The 22651-nt window shown below is 52.3% G+C and overlaps 1 protein-coding gene across 4 annotated transcripts in view; it reads left to right on the top strand.

The window, feature by feature from the left end:
* CLMN (calmin) overlaps positions 1–22651 on the top strand; it is a 107672-nt gene that overhangs the window by 62011 nt on the left and 23010 nt on the right. For all 4 annotated transcript variants that reach the window (XR_006204038.1, XM_042944210.1, XM_042944209.1 and 1 more), the window contains exons 2-4: positions 10038–10099; positions 15114–15209; positions 18173–18256. Coding sequence is in view for 3 of the 4 variants with exons in the window: in XM_042944210.1 (XP_042800144.1) it covers positions 10038–10099; positions 15114–15209; positions 18173–18256 (242 nt within the window). In the remaining variant the exon portion in view is untranslated. The remainder of the gene's footprint in view (positions 1–10037; positions 10100–15113; positions 15210–18172; positions 18257–22651) is intronic.

The raw sequence follows: 22651 nt of genomic DNA, 5'->3' as shown, positions 1-22651 counted from the left end.
CTCTTGGTTTCGGCTCAGGTCACGATCTCATGGTTGGTAGGTTCGAGCCCTGCGTCGGGCGCTACGCTGACCGTGCGGAGCCTGCTTGGGATTCTCTCTCTCTCCCTCTCTCTTCTACCCCTTCCTCACTTGCGCGCGCTCTCTCTCTCTTTCCAAAATAAATAAGTAAACTTTAAAAAAACAAAAGGAACCAGGGTTTCGTGACAGCGTTCATAATTGTCACCTCGGCACAGCTCGGTCCCAGGGCCCCAGCCCAGGCAGCTGGTCCTCTCTCCTGCTAATTAACGTGAAATGTTGGTGACACTTCCAGCTGGAGGAGAACCTGACACCTCTTGCCTTCCCCCATCACAGGTTTCCAGCCCTACGTCTCTTGCTCAGGGTAGGAATTTAAAGTCACACTGGTGTCACTTTTGTGGGCAGGCGAGAGTTGTAAATGGGAATTTCACAGTTTGCTTTATCCCTCGCATTTAAAGCAAATATTAACCACCTTGCCTTCCAAGGTCTGTGTCTCCCATGTGGAGCCCAGTGCCTTCTGCCCTCCCGGCCGCTGTCCCCTTGGGGCCTGCTCTTTCTGGAGGCAGAACCGTGTCCACCAGCCAGAATAACCAACTCGTCCCGGTTGGCCAGGGCCTTTCCCTAGTTTTTAGCACTGAACACACCGCGTCCCAGGACCCCCTCAGTCTCCCTCGGCGAAACGGGACGGCTGGTCACCCTGATACTTGAGATTCTCGCAATGGGTTTGCCTTTGTTCGTACTTGAAAACGTTGGTATTTCAGGTCAGGTGTGGGGTTTGTTGAAGACAGATGTGCTTAAAAATGCAAATTAAGGGACACCCGAGTGGCTCAGTCCGCTGAGTGTCCGACTTCTGCTTAGGCCGTGATCCCACGGTCTGTGGGTTCGATCCCCATGTAGGGCTCTGTGCTGACAGCTCAGAGCCTGGAGCCTGCTTCGGATTCTGTGTTTGCCCCTCCCTCACCCTCTCTCTCTCTCAAAAATATATAAACGTTAAAAAATATTTTAAAAATGCAAATTAAGGTCAAGAATAAGTAGCTGAACCCAGAGGTTGAGCTGATTCTTATGAGGCCTGTTTTGTGGATAAAACACCAGGTCAGCCTTTATACCTCAGTTGGACAACCTGGGCATGAAACAGAATCTTCATGAAGGTCCTTCAGTAAGATGATAGCTCTGAAGGAGTTCGACCAGCCCGGTGCCACCGGGAGAGTTTTGGCTTATGGTGACCGGGCTAGGGTCCTCTCCCAGCTGTACCGCCAAGGCTGGGGCAAGTCACGTGTCCTGGCTGAGGCTCGGCGTCCTCGGCCACCTCCGCAGGTGGCCGGGAGAATTCAACGGCGGACATCTGGTGATTCTCACTGCGTCAGGAAGAGGCTTAGCGTTGACTTCTTCCCTTCCTTCCTGGGGAGCCTGGTTCTCACTCGAGACGGATGTTAGGGGCACCTGGGTGACTCAGTCGGTTAAGCATCCACCTCTCGGTTTCGGCTCAGGTCATGACCTCGTGGTGTGTGAGTTCGAGCCCCACATCGGGCTCTGCGCTGACAGTGGGGAGGCTGCTTGGGTTTCTCTCTCTCCCTGTCTCTCTGCCTCTCCCCCACTCACACCGTCTCCGTCTCTCTCAAAATAAATAGATAGATCGTAAAAAAATGTCAAAAAGGCAGGCGTCCACTAGGGTAGGCAGCTGCCCCAGCAACAACCCCAAGATGCCTGTGTCTTCGCTCAGTGACCACGTATTTCTGACTCACTGGGGTCCAACAGTGATATTCATCATCGGGCGGCGCTGCTGGGTGATCCTTGCCCGAAGGGGAGGCTCAGGAGTCCAGTCTCCTTCCCTCTTGTGACTCCGTCATCCTCTGTGTCCTTGGAACTGTCCCCGTGGGGGTGGGCACAAAGCACCGAGGATCGTACAGGCCTCGTCTGAAAGTGGCGTACCTCAGACCCACTTAACCTTCCGTCGGCCGGGACTCCGTGGCGAGGCCCCCACCACCTGCCGGGGGGCTGGGAAATGTAGTTTGGCTGTGTGCCCAAGAGGAGAAGGAAACAGGCTTTGGCAAACACTTGGTAGCCTCTGTCACAGGACGTGTAGCCGCCTAATTCATTGGCCGTCAGGACCCCGTGGAGACATCCCCCGTTAATGAACATGTCTGTGTTTCCAAAGTAGGCTCCTACAGGAAGTCGTGGTTAATTTTACACAGGAAAGGGGTCTGGCTTCCAGTGATCTTCAAAATAAAGGAATCTCTTTATTGCAGGACTTATCAGGGCTTTTACTATACCGCTATTTCTCAGACTTATTGGACTCCTCTTTGGAGAGAGGCCTTTGAGAACTAGCAGTCTACAGAATGTGCTCCAGAAAACACCGCTTTAGAAGTTACTCAGAATTCAGAAGGCAGAACACTTTCACGAAAACACTGGTGTAAAAACAACATCCCCAACATTTGTGGTCCGTGATGGAGAGTTCAGTCCCGCAAGGATCTCGGTGTCAAGGGCCCATGCGGTGAGCCTCCGCGGTATGTGAAGAGAATACTTTTCTGCCTTTCCTTCCTTCTTCTTTTCTTCCCTCCCTCCTCCTCTCCCTCTCTCCATCCTTCCTTGTGGGACCTGTCAGGACAGGGGTCCACGTCTTATTATCCGTGGCTGAGCATCGTCATCGTTATCGGCTCCCTGGATGCGTATGGGAAGGATCTGTCCCGTGCCACTTAAATCCCCATCTCGATTTCAGCTGGACACGTCGGGGCAGCCGACCCGGTCTTCCCATCTGGGTGGATGTTAAAAATCCCTTTTCCTCAGCTTGGGTTTTTATGGCCGGCTGGCGTCATCCGTCATCATAAAAGGGGACTGAGATTTAGCACTGAGGTTAGACAGAATCACTCACAGAAAAAACTAGAGAGGGTTTATTTTTTTTTTTTTATTTCTGTTACAGGCACCAGCCTAAATATATATAAATATATATAGCTTAAAACTTAATTTGCTGTGTAATTGGGACTAGTTCTTTGGAGCCCTGGGTTATGGGTTTTGGAGCAGCCGAGAAGCAAGGGCACGGCGGGGCAGGACGTGGTATGTTAATTGGTGGCCTCTGGGACCTGTGAGAGAATTGGATTTAAGTCCCCAGTTAGAATGCGCTTGGCAGCTTTCTTGGGGTCTCCCCGGGTGCATACTGGGGAGACCACCAGTCTGCACCGGCGGCTCAAGCAGGTACCCGGGCTCCATCCCGATGCCCGCGGGCGCATCCGCGACGGGCACGAGGGACGGAGGAGAGCAGGCAGCACGGGAGTCACAGAGAGGGTGACGGAGCTCTGGCGGCTCTGGCCTGCCGCTTGTCTGTACGCTTGTCTGTAGTAAGTCTCGCGCCGCTCGGCCTCCGGTCCCGGCGAGGGTTTTGCATTTTATTACCAGAGTCTTGATAAAAGGGACGCAGGTCAGAGCAAACATTCGGGGAGGAAAAACAAAGGAAATTAAACGCAAAATCGCTGCTGGTGCAAACCACATGGAGGCCTTGGCTTTAATACCACCAGAGCCGGTGGGGGGAAGCGGCCCCCAGGAGTCGGAACCAAAGGGACGTTGGCCTGGTATTCCTGAAGCCTGGCCCCTCTCCTGTTTAAAAAGAAATTGCCGTTTAATTTGTTTCTGAGTTTTATGTCTCAAGTGAACCAGCATGGGGCCACGTAATGAGGTTGTGTTTCTGGGAGGTGTTGAAAGACGGGAAAAGAGCAAAAACCGCGTCCAGACGGGGTGGCCAAGGGTTCCCGGGGGGGGGGGGGGGGGGGGGGGTCCAGCAGCCCCGGGGCCGGAGGGGCCGGTGGGGGCTTCCCCGGGCGCTGGCCTCCGTGGGTGCCGGCTTCTGTGGGGCCAGAGGTGCCCTCGCATGGTCTGGTGGCGGTCCACCTGGCGACCAGCCGGAGGGAGCGGCCTCTCCATCTCTGTTTAAAGACCCCCGGGGCCAGCCCCAGCCGATGGAGGAGGGTGGCCTGGCTGAAGGGGGCCGAGGAGGACTCTTGGAATGAGAGAGGGTCTGAGCCACGGAGAAGAAGAGCGTTTGGCAAGAGTGGGAGAGTCTCTGTGAGCATCTCAGGGGGCCGCTGACGTAAGGTTGGGCAAGAGCTTGCCAGAGGAGGAACCCCTTAGAGATCATCACAGGCTGGGGCTGTGGCTGTCCCCTGGGGCTGAGATGGCCTCTGTATAGTGCCACGCTTCACGGCAAACAGTGCCTGGGGGCTGGGAGCGGGTGCAGGCCGGGGCCTTGCCCCTGCACAAAACAGAAGCAGAGGTGGGAAGGTGTCGGGCCTCTCACCCCCCTGCCTGCCCCCACCCTCTCTCCTGGACAGAGACGGGTGGGTGAAGCCTTGGCCCTCAGCGCCCCTCCCACTGGGGATGGGCAGAACCCACCAGCCGTAGCCCCTGCCCCGGATGACCTCGCTGTCCCAGTCCTGTGTGTGTGACCCCCGCCCCCCCCTTCCTTGCTGCCGCCTCCCAAGCACTGACCCGCCCGAAAGGAGCCCGTCCCCGTGAGGAGTTAAGGAAAGCCATCTGCAGGGCCATGCCTGTGCCCGTGACGGGCCACAAACTGTGAGGACAGGTAGGTCTGGCTCCTGAGCCGTGACACACACCTGTCGCGCTGCCGGGTGACCTGCCGGATAACTTTAGCGCATGGTGCCCTCCCCGCACCGCGGGGAAGCCATTCCGTGGCGGGGTAAGGCCAGCTCAGGTGCATCTGACCCTCACAACCCCATGATGCGGGGACTATGACCCATTGTGTAGATGGGTAAACGGAGGCACTCGGGGACGATACTGGCAGACCTCTCGTTTGCTGAAGCTTTTCCCCGTATTCTGCGGCAGGGAAGGCTGACACTGGAGCAGCCTGGGTGGTCCCTTAGGCCCTCCAGGGCTTCTCACCCTTGGTGCCGCTGACACCCTGGGCCGGAAAAATCTGTTTTGTGGTAGGGGGCCGTTCAACAGCATCCCTGGCCTCAACCCACCTAGATGCCAGTCCGAACCCTTCCGCTTGGTCGTGACAGTCAAAAATTCTCCAGATGCCACCAGATGTCCCCAGGGGCCGAGGCACCTCTGCTTGGGCACCGCTGGGGACACTCCAGCCTTTCCAGGGCGCTCCCAACATGGGGAGTGGGGCGAGGGCAGCTGGAAAGCCGGAGGACTTCCTGGAGGTGGCTTTGGGGCACTGAGACCACCAGCCTGGCCGAGGAGGAGAGCGATGAGGCCACAGCCCGTCCATCTGCCTCCCGCCTCTCGCCAGGCTGGGTGGCTGAAGCTGGAAAGAACTCCCAGCTGACCTGCCTGAATGGACGTCACAGAATGAGCGTCTCCTGCGGGAATTCTGGTCTGCAGTCCTCCTCGTCAGTTCTGGTTCATCTCGCAGGGGAGTCAGAGACCCCCCCCCCCCCAAACTGTATGAGTTCAGTGACTAAAGGCCACTATCGGGAAGAGCCCTTTGGACGACGAAGGAAAAAGAAATGACGTTTGTCTTGCCCGTTGCCGGTAGGCAAGCCCGGGAGACATATGTGTGTCCCCCTTTTTTCGTCTGTGGTGGGGCTTGTGTACCTGGCTCCGGGCCGCCTGCTCCTTCTACGCCAGGTGGCACGCCAGTCACATCCTCCACCCTGCCTGAAGATGGCCAAGAAATTGTGCCACTTGTCTCTTCCCAGTAAGACCCGGTTTTCAAAGTGTGCAGTATCTCCCCCACAAGCTGGTTGAATGCAGGTTCTCAGGCCTTGGGGCCAGAGAGCGTGAGTCAGCAGGTCTTGGATAGGGTCCAGGGATTAGCATTTTAACCGTCACCCCAGAACCTCTTGATGTTAGCGATCCGTGGACCAGACTTTGAAAAATGCCACGGCATTAGCTGATCACACTGAATTGTGTACATGAATATCTTGGTGCTTTAGCTGTGTGTGTGTGTGTGTGTGTGTGTGTGTGTGTGGTTCTAAAAGGACAATCAGTAAAATATCAATAGTGGTGATCTGTGAGTGTAACGTGATTTCAACAGATTTTAGCTACGTCTCTCTATCCCGTCTTGTTTTAATTTTTTATCATGAGCATATGTTTATAAACAGATAAGCCATGAAGCCTTTCTCGTGGGTGGGGAAGGGCAGAAATATGATAGAGGAAATATTACCCAGGAAAGAGGTTTAGCGGAAGTGTGGACATAGGGAAAAAAGGGCACGGTGTCAATGAATCTGTTTTAACTCCCAAGTCAGCGTCTCCCACTCCGTGGCTCCCGAGTCCTGAGCTGGCCACCAGTGGTGGCCTGGAGAAGGGAGGAAGGTCATATTTTGAAATTATCTGTTCTTGGTAAAGCAGGGGCCAGAGTCACACGAGGGGATTTGGGACGGTGGCCTTGAGCCAGAAGGCTGTGCCTCCCTCTCTGTCTCTGTCTCTTGGGGCCCCTGTCCAGCCAGCTCCTCCCGTTCCACGCTGCCCGGGCGCTTGGACGCGCCCCGGCCAGCCAGGCAGACCCGGTGATGGCGATTTTACAGCCCTTTTACTGCCCCGCCGTTGCCCCGCAAACCCGCACCGGGCCCCACAAACACTCCGTGAGAAGGCCAGACCCTTCCAGAAAAATGGTTCCCTACACCTTTACAACGTGATAGGTGCGGCGGAAAGAAAGGGGCCACTGGATTTATGGAAACTATATAAAGTTTACGGAGTCTTGGCAGGCCAGAAGTAGAAAGAGCCTGCAGGATGGGGGTGGGCATTTCGAAATGGAGAAGGTCACGGTCGGACCTTTGTGGTGAGACACCGAACGAAATACTGCGATTCCAGGCCTTGCTGTGTGGCTGTGAGGTCAACCACCGGGGCTGCCTTTTGGGGCGATGCCCTGGAATCTTCACCGCATGCCCGCGAGGAAGGCACAGCTTTCCCCCTTCTGTAGAGGGGAGACTGAGGCAAAGGGATTTTGGAAGTCAGGAACTTGCCCAAGGTCGCACAGCTAGTGGTGTGTGTGGCTCTCAGCTGGGTGTTCTGAGGCAGCCCAAATTCTCACCGTCTCTCTCTCTCCCCTGTGTATCGAGCGATGTGTCCCAGTTTCAGGTTCAGAAATTATGGTCTCCATTCCCTATTTCAGTTTGGGACTCATCTGTTATTTGTGATTTAGTTTCACGGTCCCCTGGTATCTTCAGTCATCACATTCCCCTCCCGTGGGTCAGCTCTGCTGTCGAAGCTAATCTGTGCTCAGATTCCCGCCCCCCCCCCGCCCCGCCCCCGCCCCCCAGGCCATGGCTGGAATGGACATGAGGCCTCCCACAGGTTGACTGTGGACCAGGGCGGGGCTGGGACACTGCCCTTGCCTGCAGGAGCCCCTCCGTGTCCCATTTCTACTGCGAGATCCTCGTAGGGCCCCCGGAGGAGTACCCCCTGGGGTCTGAAATCACCTCCCCTCATCCCCATCAGCCCTGGAAATTTCTTATGTCTCCTTGCATATGTGCCCTGTAGCATCCATGTTTTCTCTCCTACGTGGCTGTGAATTCTTGGAGTACAGATTCCAAGCATGTTTTTTTATTCTCTGATTTTGCCCACAGGGTCTGGTGTAGTTCCTGGCATGTAATGGTTATGGACTAAGTATCAGCTGGGAGAATGGAAGGATGGATGGATGGATGGATGGATGGGTTGAAGGAAGGAAGGAAGGAAGGAAGGAAGGAAGGAAGGAAGGATACATGGTTGGATGGATAGATGGATGGATGGATGGATGGATGGATTGAAGGAAGGAAGAAAAAAAGGAAGGAAGGAAGGAAGGATGGATAGATGAATGGATGGAAGGAAGAAAATAAAGAAGGAACGTTGGATGGGTACATGGTTGGATGGATGGATGGATGGATACATGGAAGGAAGGAAGGAAGGATAGATGGATGGATGGATGGAAGGAAGAAAATAAAGAAGGAACGTTGGATGGGTACATGGTTAGATGGATGGATGGATGGATGGATACATGGAAGGAAGGAAGGAAGGATACATGGTTGGATGGATAGATGGATGGATGGATGGATGGATGGATTGAAGGAAGGAAGAAAAAAAGGAAGGAAGGAAGGAAGGAAGGATGGATAGATGGATGGATGGATGGAAGGAAGAAAATAAAGAAGGAACGTTGGATGGGTACATGGTTAGATGGATGGATGGATGGATACATGGAAGGAAGGAAGGAAGGAAGGAAGGATACACGGTTGGATGGATGGATGGATGGATGGGTTGAAGGAAGGAAGAAAAAGAAGGAAGGAAGGAATGAAGGATGGATGGATGGATGGAAGGAAGAAAATAAAGAAGGAACGTTGGATGGGTACATGGTTGGATGGATGGATGGATGGATGGATACATGGAAGGAAGGAAGGAAGGATACATGGTTGGATGGATGGATGGATGGATGGACAGACAGATGGGGTGGGTGGATGGATAGACACCCACTTCCTTCCACACAGTTAAACCAGCCGTCCAAATGAGGTTCTCTCAGGCTTTCACTGAATGCACTTCTGTTTCAGGGGACGTCCTTCGCTCTCCCTGAAGCCATATGGAGAAACCAGCCTGAGTGTTTGAATGTGTGTGTAAATACTTTACAATCCCATAAACTTGTTTAAAGACAGGTGGGGGTGAAAGTATACACCGGGGCAGCCTTTGGGGAGGGCAATTTGGAAGTAGCTATTAAAATTGTAAATGTGCCCACCACTAAGACCCTGCAGCCCCGCTTTTAGCTGTCAGGCCTGAGACATAGATTCGTCTGCTTGTGCACAAAGAACCAGGCAGCAGGGCACTCGTGCAATCGTGCTGGCTGCAACACGGCCCGTAACAGTGACAAAGTGGAAAGAGCTAAGTGCCATCAACCGAGGGACGGCGGCTAAGCTCTGGAACACCCACGCCACAGCAAATGATACACAGGCAGAAAGGTCTCAAGTGGGGCCGGGGTCAGGGCACTCTCCAGTCTTCTGGAAAGCTCCGAGACTCTGTACCTCGTGGCCCTCAGCAAATGCTCCCCCCCGCAGCTCCGTTTCTACCCACCTCTTTTCCCTTCTTCCTCTTCTACCCACAAAACACAGTTTACTGGGATTAGCTCTTGAGTTCTTACACCGACTTACTAAGTGACCTTTTCTTACAGCAAAGGAGGAAAAACGAGAGAAAAGCAGTTACGCGCCTAAGTACTGTCTGCCAGATCTTCAATTAAAAAGATTGAAAGCTACAATATTAAAATTTGATTTATGGGCACCGCTATCTACCTAATAATGAGGCCGAGAGGAAAAAAGAACCATAGCCATTACAGAAAACCGTAGCCCTTTTTCTCCCCCCCGGGAGATAAATTGCCTCCCATTTTCTTATTGCTAAAGAAACGTGAAATGGTTTTAAGCATACGCGACGCGTTCTTCCAAAATGTTGAAATCCAGAGCTGAGTGGTTCAGGAGTCATCTGGCTCAGACGTTTCAAGGAAGCTTCCAGAGTGGCCTAGAAGCCTGGGCTGCGGAGGCTGCTTCTGTGTCCGGCTGAGCAACCAGACCTAGGCGCTAGCCCCCTTACCCAGGGTCCGGGTCCTGGGCAGCCAGCCGGCCAATGCCACACACAGGATCCAGGTCCGGGTCCCAACTTGGCTGTATTTAAGCTATTTAATCCTCCGTTTCTTAATCTGTAAAATGCGAGTAACCTTACTAATTGCGTGACAGTTTTGTTCCGTGTATCTGAATTCATGGCTATTTAAAAACCATTGTTTGAATGTTTATTTTTGAGAGAGAGAGAGACAGACAGAACAGACAGAATGTGAGCAGGGAAGGGGCAGAGAGAGAGAGGGAGACACAGAATCCGAAGAAGCAGGCTCCAGGCTCTGAGCCGTCAGCACAGAGCCCAAGGCGGGGCTCGAACTCACAAACCGGGAGATCGAGACCTGAGCCGAAGTCAGATGATTGACTGAGCCACCCAGGCGCCCCTGAATTCATGGTTATTTATTCCAGTGAAGATGCTGTGGGGTTGGGCTGGGGATGAGCAGGGTTTCAAGCGTTTTGCACACAGTTCTTTATACCCAGCTAATGGCTTTTCTTTGTTTTCAGTTGAGAGGGAAAATGTGCAGAAGAGAACCTTTACTCGATGGGTAAATCTGCATCTAGAGAAGGTAAGCGGGGCGCGTGGGTTTTTGTTAAGTGATAGATTCATCCGTGACCGAGCGCACACCCCCGTAGTGCGGGGAGGGGGGGAAAGGGTGGCTCTGTATTTCCGGCTGTCGTTTTCTGCGCCCGTTCGTTGAAACGTCTGCTTGAGTGCCTTTAACCACCAAGCGTCAAGCTCAGTGTGGGAACGTGGTTCTGCCATCATGGGGTTGTCAGCCCAGTTGGGGAAGGAGAGGGTCTATCTTTAAATAGGAATCAATGAACAAATGTTAGAAGACACTTATTCCTGAACACCCCAAGGGCTTTCCTGGACACAGGGACTGGGGTGGGGACAGGGCTGGGCTTCCCGTACTGGGAGGATGGCAGGGGATTCTCAGCCAGAGCCATTTGTAGGTATCCGGATTGATGTATGCAAGGACTCGACACCTTGTGACAAAGCCAGATCCCCTGGTTAGTCACATAATGTTGCTTTCGATCAACAGTGTGACCTGCCCCGTTTGGTGCATCAGGCACCCTGCTTAGTGCAGCACACATCTCCTTCTATCCCCATGACAACCCTCATCCCCCGGCTGGGGAAGGAGAGATTCTTTTTCTCTTCACAAGACAGCTGATTTATCAGGATTCATTTCAGTCCTGTCATTTCTTCTTAAATTCCACGATCTGCTTCTCCACATAGACGCAGCCCCGTCGCCTCGTCTCCTTGTAGAGCTGGTAGCGTTCTCAGTGAGGTTAGGCGTATGGATTTTCTTCTCTCCACCTGAAAGGTACGAGAGCAAGTATTGACTGCCCGTGGAGGTAGCCCCAAAGAAAAGTTCATGGAGGAAATCGCTGAAATGATTAGATCCCCGAGAAAAGAACGGTGGTTTTTCGGAAGCGCAGCGCTTGACCAGAATTCTAATTCGTGTAGTTTACCTTTAGACCCGTAATATTTCCCGAGCAGCCCTTGACCACCCACACCTCTACCTGGCACCTGGACGATGGGTTCCCCTTGACCCAGGAGGACTCCCGACCTCCTTGGGATGAAGCACCGTAAATCATTTGCCACTTGTTTTGACTATTGGTACATTTTCGGCAGTGCTCATAAAACGAAGTGTTATTTTTGGAAAAAAAGGAAAACCGTTCCCCCGATCTGAGTTCGCCGAACTCCTAAATTAATGCCTGATGTGCGTCAGGATAGCTGGAAATTCCTCCTGGTGGATGGAGTGTGGCTATGGCATATTTCTTTTTTTTTTCTTTCTCTTTCTTTCTTTCTTTCTTTTTCTTTTTCTTTTTCTTTCTTTCTTTTTTTTCTTTCTTTTTTCTTTCTTTTTTTTCTTTCTTTCTTTTTTTCTTTCTTTCTTTCTCTTTTTCTTTCTTTTTTTCTTTCTTTCTTTTTTTCTTTTTCTTTCTTTCTTTCTCTCTTTCTTTCTTTCTTTCTTTCTTTCTTTCTAATTGAAAAATAAATACAGAAAAGGACAGCGGGTAAGGCCCCAAATACCCACGCACTCACTCACCGCCCTCGGCGAGCCTCTGTGAGCATCCTCCTATCGGGGGTTGCCTCCGTGGCCACGCTCCTGTCCCTTTTCCGGGGCAGGTGGGTAGCCCCGCTCTGAGGATAAATCAGATAGCACCTGAAACCGATGCCTAATAAACAGGGCAAAATTAACAGCCATGTTTCCAACCCTGAGACTTTCAAGGCCAACCTTTCATGTCAAGGAAACCCGGGAACCCCTCGGGGACTTGGGCTTAACTGAAATTTGAAGGCCGTTAGAAATATTTACTGAGTCTCGGGCTTCTGGAAAAATTCCTTAATTTACCGAAGGAGTTAGATCATGAAGAAAGCCCTGGGGGTGCTGTTTACTCGGCCATACCGATCTCATGAAGCCCGTGGAACGTTTGGGGCCCGAGCAGTGTTTTCGCTGGAACAGGTTCAATTTCTCCTTCTGCCATCTCGCAGGATGGACTCTGGCCAAGGCCCCATTTGCTGCCGCCGAGGCTCTTACAGACACTGTCAGTGGAAATTACCCTCCAGATTCAACTCAAAAGCAAGGCTTGGCCACGGCCGGGGCTGGTAACTGGAAATTTTGTTAGTCCATCTATCAGGGGGTGTTCTGTTCGGGCATCACGTTTTCTGCCTCGCATTAGCAGGAACAACATTTCCGTAAGAGTCTCCGTAACCCGACGCCGTCATGTTCCGTGTGGAATGTGCCCAAGGATCTGTGGGAGTTTGCAAAGAAAATAATTTGCCTCTTGGTTCAAAGTCGCTGTTGCCCTTGAAGCAAATCCCTCTTCTGTGCACCTGTGGGAGAAATCGCCCTGTATTTGGACAAACTGGGGGTCAAGGGGCTCGTATATGGGGTAAGGAAATGCCACCTTCCTTAATAAAAAAAATTTTTTTTAATTTAAAATAAAAAAACAAAAAACAAAAAACAAAAACAGGAATTCTCCAAAGCTGTCACGGGAAGGAGGCCTTCCCGGAGGGGAAAGGTGCCCAGACCAAAACTCCTCCATGTTTCTGACACTTCCCTCACCCCTGGGTCTCTGGCCGGTTACAGAGATCGTGTCTCCTGTGTGAACACCTCATTCATGTACCCAGGAGCGCAGAGGGCGCCCTGCCCAGCTGTTCTAATGTTGCCAAAAACCCCACTACCAAAAGGGAAACAGAGAATCATGCTGGGGTTGGGGCTTATTAAAAATACACGTTTCTGGGGCGCCTGGGTGGCTCAGTCGCTTGAGCGTCCGACTTCGGCTCAGGTCATGATCTTGCGGTTCGTGAGTTCGAGCCCCCGCATCGGGCTCTGTGCGGACTGCTCGGAGCCTGGAGCCTGCTTTGGATTCTGTGTCTCCCTCTCTCTCTTCCCCTCCCCTGCTCTCACTCTCTCTCTCTCTCTCAAAAATTAAATAAAATTAAAAAAATACACATTTCTGGAACCGCCATTCCCTGAGATTCTGTACAGTAAGTTCTAATCATACTGCATTAAAGGAAGTATTATCAAGCTGGTTCAGTCAACAGAAACCTTTCTTCAAGCAAAGTGTTACTCGGAACCCTAAAGAAAGGCCAGTAAGAACGGAGCCTCTCTGACCAAAGGGGGTGCAGCAGGTCAGACTCTTTCTCGGCACCCCTCGGTCCCCACAGGGGACCCTGAAGCTGCTCCAGTAAAGTCTAGGGTTCCGGGAAACACATTTGCAAATCCCGGTGCTGGAGCGTCTGACCGACAAGTTCCAGGCAGCCCCGGGAGCTCCAGGCCACACGTCCAGCCAGACTCTCGGTGGACACAGCATGGTGCCAGTTCCCCTAGACAGTGGACCTCTCCGGCTTTTCCCACCCAGGCCCCCTTCACGCTCCAGTTCATGTGAGCACAGTTGCCTCTGCCCCCAGCGAGAGGCCGGAACTTGGGCGAACCCGGTAAACCCAGAAAGAGAAGCCAGTGGGGCGGAGAGAGGGTGATTCAGGGCCGTTCCCTGTGGAGGGGTTCCAGCCAAGGATCATCTCCTTTTTCCCACTTATAGCCATGAGACATGCACCCCCTGGATGAAATGCCTCACTGCAGAGAACACCCCAAGACTCTGCGGGAAAGAAGCCACTTAACAAGCTGGTTTTCCTGACTCGTTCATCTGGGAAGGCAGGAGTTGTGCCAGGCACTGTCCCTGCAGGATCTCGTTTCATTTTAGCCCCTGTGCTCTGAGATCTTGCAAAACAGGCCTCTAAGGCCCAGGGAGGGTCAGGAAGATGCCCGAGTCCCTGTTGAGGGTAGATCCTGGACTTGAACTCAGGTATGTCTGACTCCCTTGCTTCTCAGTGGAGCAGGTAAGAAGTTCGTCCTGAGATGACATTGGTTTACTTAAGAAGCCAGTTTTGTGGAGGAACAGAGAGAGTGGCATTCAGAATGCTGATGAGCTTTTTAAGGGGCTCCTGGGTGGCTCAGTCGATTGAGCGTCCCACTCTTGATTTCAGCTCAGGTCATGATCCCAGGGTCATGGGCTCGAGCCCCAAGTCTGGCTCCATGCTGAGTGTGGAGCCTTCTTAAGATTCTCTCTCTCTCTCTCTCTCTCTCTCCTCTGACCCTCTCCCCCCACCTCTATCTCTAAAATTAAAAAAAAAATGCTGATTAACTTTTTAGTATGATTTTAGTTAGTTTGATCGGTAAGAATGTATTATTTTTGTATCTAAACATATAAATAGACAAGAACATCTACAGATAAATCAGCCTCCCAACCTTTGACTTCTGAACAGGCCTACACATTTGGTGGGGACGAAGGGTCCCCCCCCCCCAACCGTCCAGCCACTCGGGAGACCAGCAGTCTGTCAACCCGGTCCCCACTGCCCCCAACTGAGTCACACACGCTAGCGACCTTCCTGGCTTCCTCTGCCAAGGGTCCCACTGCCTCCGGAGTTAGACTGAATCTTGATGTGTCAGCCGGCACCTCAGGAAGATGCACATACAGAGACGAAGCAGTATCGGAGAAGCGGGGGAGGCTGTGGGAGGGGGAGCCCTGCTGACGTCTGTACCGAGGCCCAGAGGGTCACTGACCCAGGGTCATGCCATCGTGGTGGGGATCTGGGCACCGCCTGTCCGCAGCCAGTGAGTCCCGATGAAGAAACAGGACTGACTGTACAAAGAGCCGATTTGACCAAACACTGGGCATGTCACCTAGCCTCTTTGAGCCTCAGTATCCCCAAATCTAAAGCGAAGGGCTTACACCAGGTAATTTCACGTGAGTCCTACTGGCATTATTTTAGTCTTTGGAGGCCTGTCATCAAGACATGCCATTCTTTTCTCCCCTTAAAGAGAAGCGTGGATACAATGGCACTTGGGGGGGGGGGGTCTCAGATCTCAGGGTCCCAACGCCCTCCAGGGTCACTTGTTTGAGCTGCTGAGTCTCCCCCTTGATTTGCCGGCACCCTCTCGCCCCCGGGGGCTGCCCGCAGACAGATCTGGAGGTCCGGACATCTTCCCTTGGGGGAGAATTGAAGCTTGGGAACAGTTTTGGGGATTATACGGGTCACTAATCAGCTTCCTCCCCCCTCTTCTTCCACAGTGCGACCCACCCCTAGAAGTTAAAGATTTATTCATTGATATCCAAGATGGCAAAATCCTAATGGCTTTGTTAGAAGTCCTGTCTGGGCGGAATCTGGTACGTATGTCACGAAAGAGTCAGGGAGAAATAAAAGGCGAAGGCAAACACTGATCAAGGTTTCTTTGCAGCACAGAACTGTACGTAGCTGCACCCACCTGGCCATGCGTGGTCCTGTGACAAACTTAGGAAGGGTGACATTCCTTTCCCAGTGACCAAGAGTGATACAATCATGTGTAACGAAGCAGTGTCCTCCCTTTTTTTTTTTTAAGTAAATATACTTTAGTAAGTAAATAAATAAATGCCCAGTGTTTTCTGTAAGTCTTTGAAGGGTAAAGATTGAAACTAGATCGTTAAACTTTAGCTCTTCAGCCATTGTATTAACATGAACGATAGGAAGGATCCGGAAGATTCAGGAGAAAGTTGTCTTACCAACTGAATTCCATTACAACTGCTGGCTTCTAGAACCTTCTCAGTAGTATAATCATTCCCCTTATCTGCGGAGGATACATTCCACGACCCCCAGTGGATGCCTGAAACTGCGGACAGTACTAAGCCCCATATATACTGTTTTTTCCTATACGTACATCCCTCTGATTAAGTTCAATTTATAAATTAGGCACATTAAGAAGCACCCGGGGGGCTCAGTTGGTTAAGTGGCAGACTTCGGCTCAGGTCATGATCTCACGGTTGGTGGGTTCGAGCCCCGCGTCGGGCTCTGTGCTGACAGCTCGGAGCCTGGAGCCTGCTTCAGATTCTGTGTCTTCCTCTCTCTCTGCCCCTCCCCTGCTTACACTGTCTCTCTCTCTCTCTCTCAAAAATAAACAAACATTGAAAAAAATTAAATTAGGCACATGAAGAGATTAACAATAATAAATTAGAAGAATTACACCAATTCACTGTAATAAAAGCTATTTGAATACGGTCTCTCTCAACGTACCGTACTCGCCCTTCTTGTGACAATGTGAGGTGATAAAAGGCCCATGTGATGAGGTAAAATGAGGTGAGTGATGTGGGCTCTGTGACATAGCATGAGGCCACTGTTGACCCTCTGACCACTCGTCGGAAGGAGGATCATCTGCTTCCGGGCCGCGGTTGACAGACTGGTGAAAGTGAAAGCACGAGTAAGGAGGGGCTGCTGTATAAGCCACATTGAATCGAACCAGCCCATCTTGAGGTTCATTGCATTTGGGACCCTCACCATACATGTCCATGTCGCTTATGTCTGCCGTGTATGGGTTGGTTATCTCTTTCCCATTCCCCGAGTGGGGAACCTCAATGCTGTTGACATTTTGGGTCCGACATTTGCAGTCCTGGGCACTGCATTCATGGTCTCTACCCCCTGGGTGCCAGGAGCACCCCCAGGTGTGACGGCCAAAAATGTCACTGGATACTACTGCCAGATGTCCACGGAGAGGGCACAATGACCTGGCCCAAATGCCAGTGGTGGTGATGTCGAGAAACCCTTCTGTAGAGTCTAGCGTTTGATGTGGCATCTGTGAGCCATTGTGGCTAATGCGGGTCCCGACTCTACCAGCCCGCTGCCCAGATCCAGTTCTAGCTACAGGCTTGAAGTCAAGAGCCCCTCCTGTTTTCAGATCTAATGTAGCTAGAATCTCATCACACCCCTTAACTCTTCCTGTCTTCACCCTCCCAAAAGCAAAACGGGAGACACCTGTTAGCAGCTCCGGGGGGCTGTGCAGAGTCACGTCATGAACTCTCACGAAGGGTGGACTCGTGGAGGTAAAAACAGTGTTGGTGTCTCAGCAGGTCCCGCAATGAGCCAACAGCACAGTCCCCACAGAGCTCCCTGAGAAAGCGTATCCAGTTCCTTGCTCTGTGTTCCCAGCAACACAAGCTCCCACTTTGCTGCCGGGCCACTGGCTGATAGATGCCATGTCCTTGCTGGGCCTGTGTTGGGGGCCTTCGGTTCTGGAGCCTGGCTGAGAATAGGCCTCTGCTTACCCATGAGCTTGGCTGGCAGCTCACAGCTGGTGCAGCTGGTCCCCACTGGTTTGCCTTGTAATGTCGGCCACCCGTCTGGAGGTGCTTCGGTGAGCTTCAGGGTGGCAGAGTTTCCTTGGGATATTCAGCTGCTGTTGTTAAAAATTTAGCTTCTGCAAGCACCTCTCTTCCTCTCTGTATTTGCCTCCTAGCTCTCTGTCTCTTTCTGTCTTTCTGTTTCTGTCTATAGTTCTCTCTCCTCTATCTCTCTCTGCCTGCCTGTCTCTCTCTGTCTCTCTTGTCTGTCTCTCTCTCTCTCCACCCCTCTGTTTCTGTCTGTATTTCTCTCTCCTCTCTCTCTGCCTGTCTGTCTCTCTCTGTCTCATCTGTCTCTCTCTCCACCTGTTTCTGTATTTCTCTCTCTTCTCTCTGTCTCTGCCTGCCTGGCTTTCTGTCTCTGTGCGTATCTGTCTCTTGACTCTCTCCATCTCTCTGTTTCTGTCTGCATTTCTCCCCTCTCTCTGTCTCTGTCTCTCTCTGTGTCTCCATCTCTGTTTCTCTGTCTCAGTATCTCTGCCTGTCTGTCTGTCTCTGCCTGGCTGTCTCTGTCTGTCTGTTTCTCTCTCTGACCTGGGATAAGTGTCCACAAAGCTCTCGGCCAGAAAACTGAAACATCTGCCACCTCTAGGAGGGACCTGCCGGGTGATTTAGCAGCTGCGGGGACGCCCCGGTCGATGCTCCCTGCCTGACAAAACCGTCAGAGCAGCGAGGAGAACACATCCCTGGAGGTCTCCGGAGAAGGAGGAATGTCAAAGCCAGGAGCCGGGTCAGAGAGAAAAATTTGACAAATCTGTCCCCTGTTTAACCTGCCTGGGCACCCCCTTCCCGCACAGACTCAAGTGAGTTAAGTCCCCAGAACCATAAATAAGCTGGATTTCAGCTGCGAGCCCCAAACCGTCTCTTGAGATTAATGCAAACACGGTAAAGACAAAGAAAGGCACACCGCCACCCCCCCAGCACCACCGGGCATTGAGAGTCTCGTAGGGCTCACTTCTCCTTTGCTCTGTTCTGTGTTGCAGCTGCATGAGTACAAGTCCTCATCCCATCGTATTTTCCGGTTGAACAACATAGCGAAAGCACTTAAGTTTTTGGAAGATAGCAATGTAAGTATTTGAAACACACATGCTTTTCTTGGGACGAAAGGGACATAGTTTGAAGTTCAGTGCCGGTCGCGGGAGAAAGCGTGAAAGGGGGACCCTGCGAAAATGGCAGAATGAAACTAAGCTTCAACCTAACGGGACTCACTCAGGTAATCCTTCAGCTGGAGAGATAGTCCTGGCCTCCCTGCCCGCCCCTCTCTGATCACCTAGACGCCGACTCGGACGGACGCCCAGCCTGGAAAGGGCGGCCCAGGGCACTGACTGGCTCACTGGCCCTTAGCAGCTGACGTTTGCTTCTTTATCCCTTTGAATAGTAGGACCGTGGGCATGCCACCTTGGGCGACTCTCTCTTAGAACACAGACTATCTGAGAAGCAGGAGCAAAGCGGGGCTAAAGGAGACGGGGGGGGGGAATCCCAACATGTCTTCTTTCTTGGATAGAACTCTCTAGATTTAAATTGGTTCTCTCTGTGCTTTCGGCTCTGTTTCGTGTCCTTCACAAACGAGCAGGGGTGGTCTAGAGGGGAGAAATTTCCAGAACTCCTCTTTCGTTAAGTTTCACCTGTTAACCCGGGTAAAAGGCCCTCTCAGCTTGCCCGATGCATCGGCACGTGCAATAAGACTTCAGCAGGCGTGGTCCACTTGGGGTTCCTGATGGTGAGCAACAGCAGCTGACCTTGGCTGACGTCAGCAGAAAAGGAATTTGTTAAAAGGCTGCCCAGTAGTGCACAGAATGCCCTAATAGACTGTGGAGTCGGGGAGGGGGCCCAGGAATTCATGGTGCCAGAACCGCTGCAGACCCGCCTCCCCCCAGCGCACAGCCACTGCCATTGTCCCCGCTGCCTCTGGGAGAAGAACGTCACTGCCCCCCGCCCGGGAAGGAGCTCTCAGCGTCACACATTCAGATTCGAAGGCCTGGGCTGCCGTGTCTGGATCCCACGCATGCTCCCGCTGCTGCCATTGGGGAGAGAAAGCACTTCCGGCTTTTGAAGAAGGAGGTGGGCACTGTCTCCCGTACCGTGGGGAAAGCCCCAGACACAGGAGGGCCTTCCGATGGTGGCAGCCAAAGAGCATAGTGCAGTTCGTAGCAGCGTCGTTCACGGTAGCCAGAAGGTGGAGGCAACCCAGGTGTCCATCCGTGGATGAGTGGGCGAACAATATGGCGTCTGTCCACGCCGTGGAATATTACTCAGCCGTGAAAAAGAACGGGGTACTGACACGGGCTCCTGCATGGCTGAATCTTGAAAATGTTACATCGAGTGAAGGAAGCCAGACACAAAGGACCACTTATTCTATGATTCCATTCCTGTGAAGAGTCCAGCACTGGGAAATCTGGACTCAGAAAATAGAGTCGTGCCTGCTTAGGGACTGGCGGGGGTGACAGTTAAAGGGTAGGGGGTCTCTTATGGAGGCGATGAAGATGTTCTGAAATTGTGGCGGTGGGTGCGTACCTCTGGGAATATGCTGAAAACTATTGACTGCTGTATCTTAAATGGGTGAAGGGAACGTGAGTTACAGCTCGATAAAGCTGTTGCAAAAAAAAAAAAAACACATCACATATTTGTGAAAACGGCTGGCCTGTCTGTGGAGTTGGCCTCACCTTGGCCTCCTCCGAGCTCATGGGGCTGCTACTTCCAACCTGGGAGAATTAGGCAGACTCCCCGAGCCTTGGTTCCCTCATCTGTAAAATGGAAGTGAGAAACCACAGTGCGCCTCCGAGCGTCGTTGAGGGTTGAGGGTGTCCGGCCGGGTCGCCTTCAGCCAAGCGCCTCGGCCCGGGACGAGGGCTCTGTTAGCACCTGCTCTGACCGCCTCCCTGCCCCCTGCACCTCTGCTGTGGGGAGGGAGCTCTGGGCATGGCTCTTCTAAGCAGCGCCTCCCCTCCATCCCAAGGAGCTTTGTTTCTGTGACAACGTAGGGCCTTGGAACAGCTGCCGGGGGTGGTCCTCGCTCTTCCGGCTGGTCAACCCCTAAGGGCTTCCCTGCCCTATCAGCCGCCTCGTCTTGATGGGCCTAGAATGTAGGCAGCACTCTCCCACTGCGTCTGTCAGAACCACCCGTGTAGATGGTGGGCTTGCTTCCAACGGCCCTTCAGGACACATTGAGCAAGTGTCTTCTGCGGGGCCGGGGACGCATGTGTTGTGTTGGGGACACGTAACTGCGTTAGAAGCACATCTGCACGTTTAAGGAGCTTTGAGCCCGGTGAAAGAGGCCTCCCGTGGACAGGATGCTGCGTGTGCTGTCACACCAGGGGCACACAGGGCAGCAGTGAGCGGAAACCGGTGGCAGGCAGGTGAGGACGGCGGGCAGCGTGGGCAGGACTGGCCCCCGCCCGGGTGTGGCCCTGGGGAAGCCCACAGCTAGCTCAGGAAAGCCTGGCCTCTGTCACCCGCCGGGGGCTGGCCCACCGTCCTACTCAGTGCCTCCCTACATGGCAGCTCTGTCATTTCCTCACTTCGGAACGTTTCCCCCGAAGCTCAGCTCCGAGGGCCACGCGTGACTTCCTCCCGGTAGGAGCGAAGTCCGGGACGATCACGTCAAGCGCTTTGATCGCCCCGCATTGGAAGAGTGCAGTGAGCCACCGAATGGAGGGGGCTGTCAGAGCCTGGGGGTCAGGAGACAGCAGGCCGCGTATGAGTCATCACATGGGACAGTGACCTTCACGTGGGACACCCCTGACGTGTGCGGAGGAAACGCTGGACCTGAATTTGATCAGCCGTATTATTCGCGATGTTGACAACTCGCCCCGGCCTGCCGGTGATGAATTCCCGCTGCCCGAGTTATAAACTCTCTGCGAGACAGACCTCAGCCAGGGAGCTCAGGAGTCTCTCCCCGCTGCCTAGGAAAGCCCAGCCCTGCTGATCGGGGTTGTCAGAAGTCCCTGGCGAGCTGATAGGATCGGAGAGCGGTGTGGAACGTTTGTAAAAGGCCCGAGGGAAAGGGAGAAAGGAGTATTTGTGCGAGACGCTGTCCCCGTGCTTGCTTCCCGGAGTCTGCTGGCAGAATTTCGCAGGGTGGGTTTGAGAGCATACCTTGACTTACTTTGAATTCTCCTCTCTCCCCGCCAAAGAATGGTTTCTCGCTTTTGTAAAGGACTTGTGAAGGAAGAAGCAGCGAGCGTGATAAAGGGCTGCGGTGGCCCGCGAGCTCTTAAGTGTGTGTTCCCCAGCCCTTTACAGAAGAAGTGTGCAGACGCCTGATCTGTGTACTCAGATTCTGTTTGCAGGAGAAAATGATGACGTGGCCAGAGGCCCTTGAACCTGAGCGTGCACATCAGAATCAGGGTCTTTTGTGGTTCCGTACAAACTTTAGGATTGCTTGTTCTAGCTTCGAGAAGAATGCTGGTGCAATTTTGATTGGGATTGCATTGAATGTATAGATAGCTTTGGGTAGTATTGCCATTTTAACGATATTTATTCTTCTGATCCACGAGCGTGGCATGTTTTTCCATTTCTTTGTGTCTTCTTCAATTTCCTTCATCAGCTTTCTATTGTTTTCAGCATACAGATGTTTTACATCTTTGGTTAGGTTTATTCCTAGGTATTTTATGATTCTTGGTGCAATTATGAATGCGATAAATTATGGGAAGAGCCTAAATGTCCATCCACGGATGAATGGATAAGGAAGCTGTGGTTTATATATACAATGGAATACTACTTGGCAATGAGAAAGACTGAAATATGGCCTCTTGTTGCAACGTGGACAGAACTGGAGAGGGTTATGCTAAGTGAAATAAGCCATACAGAGAAAGACAGACACCATATGGTTTCACTCTTATGTGGATCCTGAGAAACTTAACAGAAGATCATGGGGGAGGGGAAGGAAAAAAAAAGTTAGAGAGGGAGGGAGCCAAACCATAAGAGACTCTTAAAAACTGAGAATAAACTGAGGGTGGATGGGGGGTGGGAGGGAGGGGAGGGTGGGTGAGGGGCATGGAGGAGGGCACCTGTTGGGATGAGCACGGAGTGTTGTATGGAAAGCAATTGGACAATAAATTTCATACTAAAAAAAAAAATCAAATGCAGGTTCAAATGCAGGTGCCTGGGCCCTACTCTGGGACTTCCTGATTCAGTAGGACTAGGAGAGAATTTGCCGTCTAACCAAATCCCAGGCAGTGCTGTTACCCCTGGCCCAGGGAGCATAGTTTGAGAACCAGCGCCTTCGGGATTCACCAAAGCATCATCCTATGGTCAGAACGTAGTTAAATAAATAGGTAATCCCCTGAGGGTGTCTATAATAGATGCATTTTAACTGGGATATTTTGGAATGATGCAGAAGTTCGGGGTAGAAGCCTTATCCCAATACGCTATTTGTAATGAGCAATGGAGAATTATCCATCGCGGTCCACGATTGCTGATGTTGGTGTTCTGCGTTTGTCCAAAAATGCGTTGAATGTGGA

The sequence above is a fragment of the Panthera leo genome, chromosome B3 (genome assembly GCF_018350215.1).
Source record: "Panthera leo isolate Ple1 chromosome B3, P.leo_Ple1_pat1.1, whole genome shotgun sequence".
Lineage (NCBI taxonomy): Eukaryota > Metazoa > Chordata > Mammalia > Carnivora > Felidae > Panthera > Panthera leo.
The sequence above is the reverse complement of the archived record's forward strand: the minus strand, read 5'-3'. Positions and strand labels throughout refer to the sequence as shown.